General features: G+C 36.8%; 1 protein-coding gene and 1 long non-coding RNA gene across 2 annotated transcripts; both read right to left on the reverse strand.

Annotated features, from left to right (window-relative positions):
- Window positions 1–8282: 8282 nt before the first annotated feature.
- LOC125472195 (protein DOG1-like 4) lies at window positions 8283–9937 on the reverse strand. The gene is made up of 2 exons (XM_048573358.1): window positions 9314–9937; window positions 8283–8555 (listed from the first exon to the last, which is right to left on the reverse strand). The coding sequence occupies exons 1-2, from the start codon at window positions 9722–9724 to the stop codon at window positions 8283–8285; spliced, it is 684 nt and encodes a 227-aa protein (XP_048429315.1). The 5' UTR covers window positions 9725–9937.
- Window positions 9938–14575: 4638 nt separating this feature from the next.
- On the reverse strand, window positions 14576–15362 carry LOC108866443. Its single transcript, XR_001952308.2, has 2 exons — window positions 15138–15362; window positions 14576–15008 (listed from the first exon to the last, which is right to left on the reverse strand). It is a non-coding gene; the product is annotated as an uncharacterized LOC108866443 (long non-coding RNA).
- Between the last annotated feature and the right edge of the window lie 91 nt (window positions 15363–15453).

Here is a 15453-nt window from a genome sequence, read left to right on the forward strand (position 1 = left end):
AAGAAAGAAGACAGAAAAGAACTTTGGATTATGTATGCAATTAGTTGCTCTATATATACCCAAACTTTGAGAATCCGAATGTAAAGAAACATATATGCTAGAGCAACTTAATTCCTAACCTAATGGCTTATGGCTTCCTTCTCATCCTTTTATTCTCTCACATCATCTCTACAAATGTTCATGCATGCAACCAAACTGAGCATGGCTCTCTTCTGTCCTTCGCCTCCATGCTATCTTCTCCTCCCTTAAATTGGACTTCGGTTAACTGTTGTCATTGGAAGGGCATCACTTGTAATCAGGATGGTTTGGTTACCCATTTGCTCTTATCCTCCCAAGGTCTCAAAGGAGCTATTTTCCCCTCATCATCATCACTTGGAAATCTCACACACCTCATCCACTTGAATCTCTCTCACAATTCACTTTCCGGATCACTTGAAATTGAATTCTTCTCGACTTTGAATCGTCTTGAGATCCTTGATTTGAGCTTTAATCTTCTTTCTGGAAAGCTGCCATTTTCTTTGCCATCCCACCATATCCAAACATTGGATTTATCCAACAATCGCTTCCATGGTGCAATTCCATCACCATTCTTTCAACAAGCTCGAAATTTAGGTAGTTTCAGTGTCTACAACAATTCCTTCTTAGGTTTGATTCCATCCTCTATATGTCTTCATTCTTCTCCCTTGATCAGGTTGTTGGATTTTTCCTACAATGCATTCAGTGGCAACATTTCTCCTGGACTCGGAGAGTGTTCAAAATTGCAAATTTTTCGTGCTGGTTACAATAACCTCTCAGGGTTACTTCCAAAAGATATCTACAATGCCACCAAACTTGAAGAAATTGCATTCCCTTCCAATTCACTCCATGGAGCCATAGGTGAGAGAATTTTCAACCTCACCAACCTCGCAATCCTTGACCTTTCATTTAACCAATTGACTGGCGTGCTCCCTCTCCATTTTGAAGGTTCTTTGCCGCCATCGTTGATGAATTGCATGAACCTTGTAGAAATACATGTGGCAGCCAACAACTTGGATGGAGATATCTCCATGCTCAATTTCTCGAAACTTAGTCACCTTAGTAAATTTGACCTAATTCACTGGTACATTTCCAACAAGCCTTTATTCATGCCAATCCCTAAAAGCTATTCGTTTGAGTGCAAATAATATAAGCGGACAAATACAACTTGAAATTCTTGCATTGAAATCTTTGTCATTTCTCTCACTTGGTGGCTTAACCAACATCACTGGGGCAATGGAGATATTAATGCATTGCAAAAGTCTTCAATCACTCTTCTTTTCGTATTCGTTCAAAAATGAGGAAATGCCAGCTGATGAAGCCATGGTTGATTTTGGTCGGTTCCAAAACCTTCGATTTTTGAGTTTTTTTTATTGTGAGTTCACTGGTCAGATGCCTTTGTGGTTATCAAAACTCAAAAATGTAGAGATCTTAATTTTGATAGGTAGTAAGATTACAGGGCCAATTCCTACATCGATGGGCACTCTTCCCAAACTCTTATTCTTGAGCTTGGCAGACAACCAAATTACCGGTGAATTTCCACAAGAACTTTGTGGATTACCAAGGTTGGTACATGAATTGACCACAACTCAAGTAGACGATTATATTGACCTGCCTATCCTCACTGCTGCAGATCTATTTTAGCCGCGAAGATTGTCCATCTTTCCACCAACATTAGACCTATCACTCAATCACATTCATGGTAAAATACCTACTGAGATTGGCCAAATACACCTTGTCCACAACTTGGATCTTAGTGGTAACTACCTTTTCGGCACTATTCCAGAACAAATATCCAATCTAAAAAATCTAGAGACTTTGAGCCTCTCCATGAATCATTTGTCTGGAAACATCCCGCTATCATTGGCAAGCCTTAATTTCTTGAAATCTTTCAATGTCTCGTACAATAATCTTGAAGGACCAATCCCAACAAGCACTCAACTCCAAAGTTTCAATGCTTCTGCATTTGAGGGGAATTCAAAATTGTGTGGCTCTCCACTTCCGAATGAGTGTCTACCAATTAAGAGCATTGATGCAGATAGCAAGAACAACCAAGGTGTGGACAATGAGCATGAATTTCCATGGTTGTATATTTTCACCTACACTAGGTTTCATCGTAGGATTTTGGGGAGTGTGTGGTTCTTTAATTGTTAAGAAGACATGGAGATATGCATATTTTAAATTCTTAGACAATGTACAAGATAGGCTCTATGATTAAAGTGTATGACCATGATGAAAAGAAGGCTTAGAGGAGACTAGATTGTGCTTTTTATCCTACATCTTCGATTTTCTTTTCATATGGAAGACTGCGAGGATATGTATATTATCTTTAGCATTAGGTTTTACTTTAGAGGGGTTTAGTTCTGTGTCCCCTCTTATTTTATTTTTTTCTTTTTTTGTATCTTCTTTTTTAAGAAGGGTAAGGTTTATATCCCCCCTTTTTTCTTGTATTTTTTTATTACTTTATAAGGGGTAATGTTTATGTCGCCTTACTAAGTGTAGCCTTACTAAGTGTAACTTCATTTTTTTCATATCAAAATAAATTAAACTAGGAGTGCAAACTATGGGATGAACTCTTATTACAATGTATGCAGTATTTGAGCATTGATAAACGTGCATAAATGTAAAGAATATTTATACAAAAAAAAAAAAAATAGAAAAAACTTCCTACATTATCCGAAGTGAATGTTAGAAACTGCTAGTGATTCTCGTCTCCACCAGTGTACAACTACTAACTCTTAGAGGGGTGCAAAACAAATAGGTGTGAGTGGGCAAAAGTAAAAGTTTTCTAAAACCGTGCTTTTTGGAATTAGTAACCCCTCGCTATAAAGACCAGTATGGTGGTTTTCCAAATAGGAGAGACTTACCCCGGGGGATTCAGAGGGCAGGGCACGACCAGTTATGACCCAACAACGTATTAGTGAGTGGGCTTTTGTTTTTAAACTAGGTATTATATATAAGGCTTCATAACTGTTTTTATGTAATGTTTGTAAATCTTGCCATGACTATTATCTAGAAAAATAAAAATATTGTTGTTGTTGCGATTTATGAGTTTGTGAATCCAAATATGACATGATCATACATGTATCTTTATCTGCTCATCTAAACGTACTTTCACTTGTGCTGTACCTGTTTTGCGGCTGGGAGATGCTTCGCGTGTATGTTCAACTGGTAGTTTACTGTTTTTTTTTCCTGCTTTGGCTAAATTTTCTATCAATCGTTTTGAGAGGAATAAGAATATAGACCTGGCAATATCAGCTTTTGCTTTGCTTCGTGTGTACCCTTGAAGGTGATGTGCTTCAAGCCTTCAAGGTCCTGATCTGGCTGAATCTTCCTTGACAATTGCAGGCAAGTTCTATATGGTATGCGTGTTCCTTCATTACCTTATGTTGCTGTTGAAGACTGTTTATATATTAGTTAGGCTATCAATAACCAAGTAGAAGCATGCAGTAATAACCTGGTTGTGTGATTAAGCTTTCCCTTGGTTCATTTGCGTGTTCAGAGCTTTACGGATCTTGCAATTTAACATTAGTATCTGGATGTCAAAAGACATTCTTTTGTGTTTTTCGTGGTAAATTATGAAACATTAGCGTATATCTAGAGTTTTTGGTGAAGGCTTGGACCCATAGTCACGCCTAGAATTGTTATTTATGAGAAAAAAAAAGTGTACATAATCCAAATAGCAATGAACTATTGTGCTGTTATCCTACGGTAACAGATGTCCCTTTATGAGCAGTTTTATACGCTTGTCTGACGTGCAGCCGAATCAGAACCATGCATGGGTGTTCAAATTTTCCTTGGTTATTTGCGAAGATATTTCCACTTCGTTTTGCATGAAATATGTGAAAAATATATACAGAGAGACCATCAAGTCCAAAGAAATAGGGTGATAACTGTGTAGAAGACTGGAATGACATGGTGTTTGGGAGGTGAAATGAAAATTTAGATTGACTGGAGGATAAAATACTCGTTTGATCTCTCAAAAGTTATTCAGCAGGGTTCCAAATAATGCAGGTCTTGTAAGAAATAAGTGTCATAGTTTTAGCAATTCTATGTTTAACATAAACAATAGCTTCTGACCGTTTAGTCTATAGACGTTTTGAGATTATAAATCTAGTCTTAAATTAAAAGTTCCGTCATATTGGGGATTCTTATGTGTTCGTCACTCAGTGTTGTATGGGGTTGCCTTTTGCCTACTGTGGACGCCGAACAACCATGCGTACGTTGGATTTCTATATGAGCTTATGCTGGGTCCTTAGGTTTGGTTTACCCTGGTCCACCCTTGTCTGGGCCCGTACCAAGAGGAATCAATTCAACTTCAATGGCGTAGTCGTTGGCTTTAATTTAACATTGATTACTGGCGAAGCCAGGCTTTGCCGCGAGAGAGGTACGAAATTCAAAAGAGTGCAAGTTCAACTAGGTCTGGCAATTTCTGATAAGACCCGTTAATCTAACATGACACGACACGAAATTAACGGATTTTCGGATCGACACAATAACGAATCAGGTCGTTATTGAGTAACTCGATAAGCACTTGTTCAGATAACAGGTTGGTCCAGGTATACAAGTGGATAACCTGTTACACGATAAGAAAAATAGTAATTTAATAATTTTATACCACTAAAAGAAATACTATAATTAACACCAGTAAAATTTAATCCTGAACTGAACTGAAAGTTAAATATAATATAACGGGAGAGTTTAAAATAGGGTAATTTTGTATAAATTCAATAAAAAATTACAATATTGACAGTAGATCAACAATATTTATGTTAATTATAAATAGGTCAATTATGTATTATAATACTTAAATGCATTTAAAATAAACAATAATTACAAAATCTGTCACTATAGCTATCACCCACTTAAATTGACACACTCTTTCTCATATTTTTATATTTTGGAATAGGTCAATACGAATTCATGCAGTGTCTGTTTCCTGATTCTGTTTTTCACATTTGATTCAGACGCTGCGTTGCAATGTCTATTTCCTAGTTTTGTTTTTTCCATCACTCATTGTGCGACTATTGATTTTTACATTTGAATTCAGGCATTGCAATGCAATGTTCATTTCCTAATTCAGTTTTTGCATTATTTTTACATTTGGATTCAAACACATTGCAATGCAGTGGCTATTTCTTGGTTTTTTGTTTGTTTTTTTTTTTATTATTTTTTTATACATTTGGATTCAGACACTGCAATGCAATGTTCATTTCCTAGTTCTGTTTTTATATTTTTTACATTTGGATTCAAACACTGCAATGCAGCATTCGTTTCCTAGTTCTGTTTTTTTATTATTTTTACATGTGAATTCAGACACTGCAATGTAGTGTTCATTTCTTGACTCTATTTTTTTTTTTTTTTGACATTTTGATTTAGACACTGCAATGCAGTGTCCGCTTTTTTTGGTTCTGTTTTTTATGTAGTATATGATTTGGGCTTCAATTAAAACATGTCGAAAACCAATTTGTCTTTTGTTCTCCATCCCAAACCTCTAACCCAACAAAAAAAAAACCCAAAAAAATCAACTTGCATGTTCCAAAAACAAGACCCAAATTGAAAATAAACTGATTTAATTTGTCCATTCTTTCTCCTTCCTCCATCACTTCTTTATGTGTGAATTCAATCAACAACACTCTCCCCTCTTAATCTCTCATTGTTATTATGAACTCGATTGAGAACCACTTGTCAAGCCAATGATGCAATGAGATTAGCCATGGATTAATGAAATTCAGTAGCAAATCGATGAGATATAACAGTCGAACGACAAATTTAGTGGCGGCAATGATATTTTCGTGCCCACTGCTACAACCGAAGAGATTTTTATTGATGGCCTTTCAAGTATAGATTCATGTTCATATATCAATGAGAGAGAGAGAGAGAGAGATTTTTATTGCTGAGTTTTAGTTATGGATTCATGGCTTGTATTAATTCATCAACGAGAGAGAGAGGCATTTGGGTTATCTTCACATACATAAAAGAGGATTTTTGAGAGAGATGATCATAAACCTTTTATGATTTAATTTGGGGCAAAAAAGTAATTTTATAACTATTTATATGGGCTTGAAACTCATGTAACATTCCTCATTGACCTATGTCTATTTAACAAAAATATTTCATTGATTAAGTCTAAAATAAAAATCGACCATGGATATCTGGTTTATTAGTAAAAAATTTATTGACCTTTTACTAAATTTCCTGTTTAAGATAAATATGGCAGGGGTCTGGAGAAAGAAAAATAAAAGGAAAAATAAAACTTACAAGAATAAATAAAGAAAAAAAAAAGGGGGTAAACAAACCATAAAAAATGTGGGGTCAGAAGAGAAAAAAGGGTAAGTGGGGGCAGAAGTGTTAAAAAAAGGTAGGTCAAATTTTAAGCGAAAAAAAAGGTAAACAAAGGTCGGTAGAGTTAAATCCAATTTCATTTGTCAAATGACGCCGTGTAGGTGTAGGGAACATCAAATAGATAAGCCTTCATCTTTTTTGCAAGTTCCGCCACTCTGCAACTTTTTTTTTTTTTTTTTTTTTTTTTCTGATTTCGTTCTCCAAAAATTAAAACACACCAGTCATCAGCACACCAGTGCAGCACCGCTGCACAACCAAACCCAGAAATCTGGAAAGTTCAAAAGAACAAAGGGGCGGAATTCTTACTCTTCGTGCAGATTTCCAGGGCGGCCGCCCCTCCTTGTCCCTACGTAGTTTCGCCCTATACCCATGTATCATTCCTTAATTGATTGGTAGAGCTGGATATCTTCTGCACGTATGGGAATGATAAATATAATATATCATGTTTTAGGTGGCTTTGATAATCGTTTGAGAGAAAATGTTGAGTAATTAGAGGAGCTCACAAGTCTAGCAGAAAGGGAAGGAGTTGTTGAATGAATCTCACATTGATGGGAGGAGGGACTTGCATGAGCAAGTTGGGCTATTCTCATATTGCCAAATTGGTTTTACAATAGGACCTCAATTTCTTCATGATATCGGTGTCCCACGTGTGAGGCCAAATGGCCACACGCATTTCACGTCATCCTGTTGTGTTGTCCAAGTGTGTTAAATTCATCGTACGTGAGGGCGGGGGCGTACTGTTGAAAATGAATCCTACATGCTTGGAAAGAGGGAGTCGAGGGACCTTGCAAGAGCTTATAACTAAATTAGACTACTCTCCATATTACCAATTGATTTTACGGTGAAATCCTAATTTCTTCAAGAGCGTCCAATCAAGTTTAACTTCATCACCTCTTGCTAATGCACTTCTCTCCCAATGCCTATGCTTCCTTTAAACGCCAAAGGCGAAAATTACATAATTTTGTTCTGTTGTCAGATATTGTGGGGAATATGAAATTGATAAGATATTTCAAAATGTAGGATGAACACTTTGGCATTGTACGATCTGGAGGCAATGGCTTCTCATAAACCTGGCATTGCGTGCAACAGTGGGGGCCCTGTAGAGACCGTTAAGAATGGTAAAACGAAATTTCTATGTAACTGTAACGCAAGAGAGTTCTCCTTGGTTATGGTTAAACTCATAGTTCATAACGCACCCGCAGATGGCGTCATAGTTCATGACCAAGAGAGTTATGGTCTTGGTCATGCAACTTTAATAATAAACAGTGTCACATTATGTAATTTACAAATACCATGTCCAACATGTTTAATATTTTTCATAACAAACGACAATCAATGATGTGTTCAAATTCCTTTTTAGCAATATATAATCTTTTTTAGCAAGAATCTATATATATGATTAAAAAACATGTTTAATATTTTTTTTAACAAACGACAATCAATGATGTGTTCAAATTCTGTTTTAGCAAGAATTGAACTTAAGAGAAGGATGAGCTTATCGCAACAATAAGTTAGCAATGATGGAGTTCAAATTCTTTTTTAGCAAAAATTAAACTTAAGACTTTTCACTAAGTGAAAAGAAACATCATTAAACAATAATACTAAGGGGCTCTATCAGTATAACATTTTCACTCTACAAAATATGATTAAAGGATTCTAGTAGCTGAATTCTCTGCCACATATATAAGGATTCAATTCAAAGCATCCTAATCCAACGGTAAAATAAATACGATTCTTTATTGATCAACGGTACTAATGGGAGGATACAAAACACAAAAGTTATCCATATTGTTGAACAAAAAGGTTTAACATTAAACAACCTACATACTGCTGATAGTACTCCAGACTGCAAGCAAACCAGAGTGTATACCCCAATTTACTTCCGCCAACGATCACTAACCACCATCTACCAAAACCGAAAATCAGACATTCCCATGCCGACGGTCCTGATTCATCCCCCAACCACGGACCCCAAACTGCAACTCGGCAGCTGCAATCAAGAACTCCACAGCCTGCTGTGGAGTCAGCAGTTTCACAACTTTTCTCACCTTCCTCAGCCGCAGATCATCCGCCGTCTTCAACACACTCACCAACGATCCCATATTCATATCCAGATTCGTGCATGCGCCTATCATCTCAAACGCCCCGGCTTGCCACTCTGATAACTGCTCCGATATCGCATTCCCCTCTTTCACCTACATCAAAATAATGAAGCAGCTAGTTACTCATTTCATTACGCATGTTGATTCCAATTTTTTCTTTATAAGAATATGTAAAGTTATTATAAAATCACATATGTAAAGATATTACAAAATCACATTTAGAACACTAAGTGTTTACGTTGTTCACCCCGCCAATAGCTGCTATTTAGCTGTCCAAAAATGTCATCATGCAATCTTCTGTATCGTTCTTGAGAATGAAGAGTGTAAAATAAATTATTAGTGCTGATAACAATTTCTAGTTTCCTTTGTAAATCACAAGAATTAAGTGCGAATTCCATATTTATACTGACAAATCAATAAAATATTGTTGCTATCTGCAGACATTGTAAGAGAGATTTTTCAGTGTGACCAGCACATGAGATAGTATACACATGTCACTGTACAAATAGTGAGATATGTGTGTTAAATAGTTAATAACTTAAAAAATAACATGTACCACCCATGTTCCCGTTATACTGAAAAATTTCTTGATATTGTAGAATCCTTTTTTGGTTTAACTAATTTAGAAAGTTTTAGTCATTGTTGCGATTTATATATATGAATACTACAAGAGAGATTACCTATAATATTTTTTAAACTATATACCGTAATTGTTGATAATTAATGTGCTTATTTTTTATTAATTCACATAATTTACAAATTTAATCTAAAAAATTAGTCCTCAGCATTCCTCTTACATATAATTACAGTTTTATATGTATAAAGTTTCGCATTGGACTTTATATACTTACAGTTTCGCATTGGAGTTCGCTGACGCGGCCGAACTGGTAGGGGGTGAGGTCCCCGAGGTCACCGGTGCCGTTGCCCTGGAGGATGTCGAAGATGTGAGCCTCAAAGTGGATGGAGGACTCGGAGTAGATGAGGTGGAAGGCAGTTGTGGGGCGCCAGCCGCCAATCCAGTAGAGGGAGCGCTCGAGGGTGGTGGCCCAGGGAGCAACAAAGACGGAGAGGGTGTCGCGCTCCGTGGCAAGAGACTTGACACGGTAGTACTCGGCATAGTGGGCCATGACTTTCTGGACAACGTGGAGGAGGTGGTGGTGTTGGTCGGGGTTGGTGGGAGGTATGGGACAAGTGGAGAGCTGGTAGACTAGGTGGTGGAGCTGCTCAAACCACGTCTCGTAAAAGCTGGTGAAGCTGTTCATTGTGGTGCTTTTAGAATTTTTTGTCGAAGGTTGATGAAATTGGGTTTGGAGGTTTTTGGTTATTTGGTTTTGATGCTGCTAAAATGGGTAGTCTATTGGGACGTAATGGGAATGGGTAGTGGGTTTTATGCAAAAGAAGAAACGGTGTTGGAATGACAGTAGGGCACGTACATTGCTACGTGTAAGAAGATGGAGAGATGTTTTCAGTTTTGGTAGTAATGTTTCTAGTAATTTTATTGCCATTTGGGGCTGGTGTGAAATCAAATTTTTTGGTCAAATAAAAATCGAAAAAAATTGGAAAATTTGTGATTGGCGACAACTTGGTTTAGTTATCCTATGAAGAGTATGTAAGTTTCTTTTCAGTCTAGTTTGCAGCAGGTACAGTTTTAGAACGTAGACTGGAGGTTTTTCACTTCAATTGCATACCCTCACAAGGATGGCTTGCTTCTGTTTATAACAGTTTTCAGATTACATTCAGGGCCTGTAAACCCTATTTACATGGGAAGTATGAATTTCATAATTACAGCAGAATGGAAAGTGAAGCTAACAACTATCAAACAGTATAACAACATTTGAAAACCATCGTAGACCTAGCCAACTTCTTCTCAGATAAATCATAAAGATCAACACAACAAACTCTAGTAGTTGAGGAAACTGGTGCACCTTTTTTTTTCTGGAAAAAAAGGCACCTACGCTTGAGTTTGAACTCATCATCTGGTTATATACATTATATTTATGAATCTATGATCACGGCACTAAAGAGGGAAATTAGTGTAGAAATTAGTAACTGAATGATATGTTTGAGCGAGAAGCCTTCAAGTTTTAAACAGATTGATGTCAAGTTAGTAAGAAGTGAACTACACATTTTAGATAGAGATAATTAGAAATGAAATTGACAAGCATTACAAAAGCATATAAGATGGATATTCTTCACTAGCTGGAATGAGTCATTTACAAACTCCTCATGCATGCCTTCATAATATGAAAGTGCTACTCACACATCCGTTTTTAGGTCTCACACATCCTTGTTAATTTTGGCCATTGATTTTCGTAAATTCATTCGATCTGACCGGCTGAAAATTGAGAGGGATGTGTGAAGTGAAAATGGGTGTGGATAGCACTACCCTTCATAATCTTGTGTAGTCCAGTTTTAGTTCCATTTGAATTTCTCACACATTTAGCCTCAATCGCTTAAGATTTGCAAAGTACTCGCCTAAGCACATAGTCGAAAAGGTACTAAATAAGCAGCCTCACTTTCAAGTACGGTTACCTTGTTACAACTTAACTCCAATCTCTAGCCCTACTTTTGGCACCCCTTGCGGTAAATGGATCTTTATATAGTTGATCAGTAACAATTAAGTAGAGTTCGCGGTTAATGGTTTTGTATTGAACAAGACTTTAATGATGTGTTTATACATCCGTAATCGGAATGAAAATAAAGTGTTTAATTCTAATTACGAATCATTCTTGTTTGTATTAAAATGTGGATAAATCAAGACTGTGTGGCCACATGAAAAATGGAAGTCAACTCTCCTTTTGGAGGAATTAGATTCCCTGGTGGGAGGTTAGAATTGCATTCTGAGAGTTGGGGTGTATTTATAGCAATTTGGAGATGATGACCAAAACAATAACAGGTAGGGCAATTAAAGTCTGCGTAGCAGTTTGGAGAAATGCTTAATTGTAAAGCGAAATTGCAACGGAAGAAGTCTTTTTTAAGGAAAAAAAAAAAAAAATCAGGTTTTAAAGAGGTGAAAAAGGGGCAAACAAATTATGGTTTATATTATAAAGAGGTCAAAAGTTTCTATAATTTATAAGTATATGTTGTTGTGGAAATTGTTATTACCTAGCAAATAAATTAATTTATAAGTATATGTTGTTGTGGAAATTGTTATGACCTAGCAAATAAATAAATTTTTTTAGAACATAGATAGTTTGGTAATTATACTGGTTTTAATTCAAATTCAACGACGTCATGAGCGTTTGAGGTTGTAGCTGCACGCTTGCACCAAACTTAAGCTCAATGTTTGCATGAAAGGGCAGAACATTTTGAAAGATGAGAACTTTAACGAAAAACATCCGGTACTGTTTATTTTAACAAAAAAAATCACATTTTTACATTAAAAGTCAATCTTGATACTATTCATTATACCCTTTATTTTGTCCTCATCGTTAAAATTCAAAGTCTTCAAGTTTTTTTCATTAGTTTTCCTTTGAAAAATAGCTTGCCAACAGAATTGTGTGTTTCAAAAGGTCAATGTGCGTATGATGAGTATGATGAATATTTTATTTGGATAAATCTTAGTTTACTACCCTTATAATTCGTGGTTTTCAATATTTAGTACATCAAGTTTTTTTCGTCCCAAAATCATACCTAAAGTGTTAATTTTGAGACAGTCTCGTACATCCGTTAATCAAATTGTTAAATCTGCCGTTAATTGATAACGAGACGCCTATATGGATAATGATTGGAAGCCACGTGTCATTAAGTGGTTCATGACAAGTTCGTCGGGACTGGGATGAAGGCTGGCAGAAGCGAATGGGTTTGGAATATAAAACGTGGCCGGCGCCGGAGTTGGGAACGGCCGAGGTCGCGGGTGAGCCGCACACTCCAATTGCTCCGGTGGGCATCGCCAATGAGATTCAAGCTGCTCAGAGTCAAGGTGCCGAAGTCAAATTCGGTGGCGGCGATGACGGCGAACACAGCGGCTTTGGGAATGCAAAGAATCAGAATGTAAAGCAAGCAGTGAAAATCCAACATTGTCAATGGCGACGAAGAGAACCCATCAGAAAATTTTCTGTGGTGTTTGGGGACATGATCGGCGAGATCGAGAACCGGTCAGCAAGGCGAGATCGAGAACCGCGACATGGTGGGTTGGTGCAGATGAGAGAATGGAGGGATAAGGGAGGAAGGAGGAGAGAAGGGAGGGTGGTGCAGGTTGCAGAAAAGATAAGGGAGGGAGAGGGTGCGGGGGGACGAGGGAGGTGGAAGACGGATTTTTTTTTTTTTTTTTTAATTTTGAAAATTTTAATCCCTTCTAAAAAAAATCCACGCGGTCCTTTAATGACACGTGGCGTTCAGTTATTGTCCACATAAGCGCCACGTCATTAGTTAATGGCAAACTTAACCGTTTGACTAACGGATGTATGAGACTGTTCTAAAATTAACACTTTAGATATGACTCTGAGACGAAAAAAATTTGATTTACTAAATGTTGAAAACCACGAAACATGAGGGTAGTAAACTGAGATTTACCCATTTAATTAACTTGAAATCCAATGACCCACAATCTTGTATGTTTTTTTTTTTGACAAAAAACAATAGCGATATTTCATGAATTATAATAAATAAGTATAAATGTGTCAATTGGGTATATAGCTCCAATAATCAAGACATTTAGCATGAATTTTTACAAACAATTCAGCAAGCACAAGTGCACCAATATAAATTTGTCAAAAGAACAATGAACACAATAAACTTATACTAGTGCACAAACCGATCATCGCCGAGAGTGAGGAACAATCTTGTATGTTTGTTTGTTTGACTTCTTTTTTTGTCTGATTGATGCAGTCATACGCCGGAAGTGTAACATTATGATGCCAGCAATTGCACATGCTCAAGTCCATTTTTGTTCCAAAAATGGACAATCGTCTGAGCTCATTTCACAAACTATTTTAAACGAGAACTGTCCTTTCACTTTTTTCTTGTGATGAAAAGGAAAATTTATTTTTACCAAAAACGTTTTAGTATTCAATTTAGTTTTTATACCGATTCCTAATAGTTCGTAAATACTTTGTTGAGATTCAACTTTATTATTATTCTGATTCTTGATAGTTAGTAAACATGAGAATGCCCTTTATATTTCTTTCTCACGTTGATTTCCTTGTAACGAGATTCTTGCTTATTTTGATTCCACGTATGTAAACACGCTCTTATGGTTTTTCTTATCAGTTTGAGTGTAACTTGAATTTATTATCCAACTTCCTTAGACATTCAAACATGTCATGTCCTTATTGTCCATAAAAAAGGTCATATCCTTGAAAAACCAAGGCTTGAAAGGAATTTTAGGGGCCGTTTGGTATCTTATTTGAGAATTGGACACCAAAAATTTAGTTTCTTAAAAACTCATGTTTTGATTTAAATTTTTAAAACTCAAAAACATGTTTGGTAGGTAACTTCTCAAACATCTGAACAATCAGTATTGGCTAAACTATTTTATCTCAAAGCAGTTGCAGACCCTCTGTTTTTAACAAACTCCACTCTTATAACAGAACCGATTTTGACAGTTTTCTGCAGAAATACACTGAAAGTTTTGAAGAGAAGTAGCATTACATGTAGCCTTCGTTACGTGAAGCTTGCAGAACTTAGTAGAGTAACGGCCTCATAGTACACTGTACATTTTGTGAAATTAGAAGTTAAACTTGAAAAGATTAGCGCATAATCATCCGAGAACAGTTAAACGAGCAAATTGCCTCTTTTGGTGCTATCACTAGGTTTTAAGTTCACTAATAGTCTTATAGCATTCCCGTTGTTCACATATTCGAAGATGGTTTAACGTCTAACATCAAAGCATGTTCACAAATAAAAAGTCCACAAACATAAAATCCAATTTTTCAAGACTACGAGTTGTGCCTCCACCCAACGTTTTAATATAGTGCAATGTATGATCGTCGACTGTGAAAAACTAGAACCATGCATTGCTGTGGTATTTCTATGGGATTGCCTGAACTATTCCCTACCATTATTCACCGAGCAACAAATGGCGAAAACTTCATCTTTCAACAGTCCAATAGACATGCATACACAGAGGAAGTTTGCATACTGCATGAATCAAAGTATAAGCTCCAGAAAAATTGACAGAAAAGAAAGGCTCTTGCATTATGCCGAGAATTAGTCATATTCGGTACAATTTTATACATCGAAGGATACGAATTCGTTTACTATTCGGTCGTGAAATTCAACAACCAAACTACTAAAGTTCGATCATTCTAACTGGAGTTCACAAGGAGCAGCACATATAAACTTAAAAGCTGAGACAGATTGCCAAATTTCGCGGCGAAATTCGAAAATCCGGCTCAAAACACAGCAAGATTTCATATTTACGCAAAATTTCAGAACAAATCACTCAAATTGTTACTGTTTCACACATTCAGCAAGAATTTCAAACAAAAACCTGACATCACTCAAGGGCATTTGCAGCATTTTCGGGGAGCTGCTGCTGTTGCTGTAAAGCCATGGACTTGCGCTGCATCTCGCGCTACTTACTGATTCCAACGGTGCAAATAACTACACACAAAAAAATCAGCCAAAACTTCAAATTACAACACACACTCTCTCTCTCTAAAAAAGGAAGAAGAACACTTTCTCTCTCTAGAAACCAAATTAAATTGTGAAATCTGAAAGATTATGACTTACATCCGGCGCCGACGAAATAGAGGAGACGGAGGACCTTCGGGCCTGGTGGGTCCGCTCTTTCTTCTCCACCCATTTTTCTTCCTTCGTCACAAACTCTCTCATCTGTTCTGTTTGGGAGAATCAGATTCAGAGGGGAGAAACCGCGAAAGACGACTGCTTTGGCCCGAAACTGTAAACTTGGGTGCTATATTTATGCAAAAACCCATTTCAAATGGTTTTATAATCACACAGTTTAGGTCACACCCGACCCGTTTCGGCCCAACATGTTTGAAAAGGTTTCACCTTTTGAGACCGAGAATTCTGCAGGGAATTGGGG

The sequence above is a fragment of a genome, unplaced genomic scaffold (genome assembly GCF_019419815.1).
Source record: "Pyrus x bretschneideri cultivar Hongxiangsu unplaced genomic scaffold, Pyrus_bretschneideri_v1 Contig66, whole genome shotgun sequence".
In the NCBI taxonomy this organism is placed as follows: Eukaryota; Viridiplantae; Streptophyta; class Magnoliopsida; order Rosales; family Rosaceae; genus Pyrus; species Pyrus x bretschneideri.

Bases quoted from the DNA above. Each gene is read 5' to 3' on its own strand.
- LOC125472195 (XM_048573358.1), bottom strand. From the start codon at position 9,724: ATGAACAGCTTCACCAGCTTTTACGAGACGTGGTTTGAGCAGCTCCAC. The intron at 8,556-9,313 runs GTAAGTATATAA...ATTTTGATGTAG, and splicing joins GCGAACTCCAATGCGAAACT to GTGAAAGAGGGGAATGCGAT.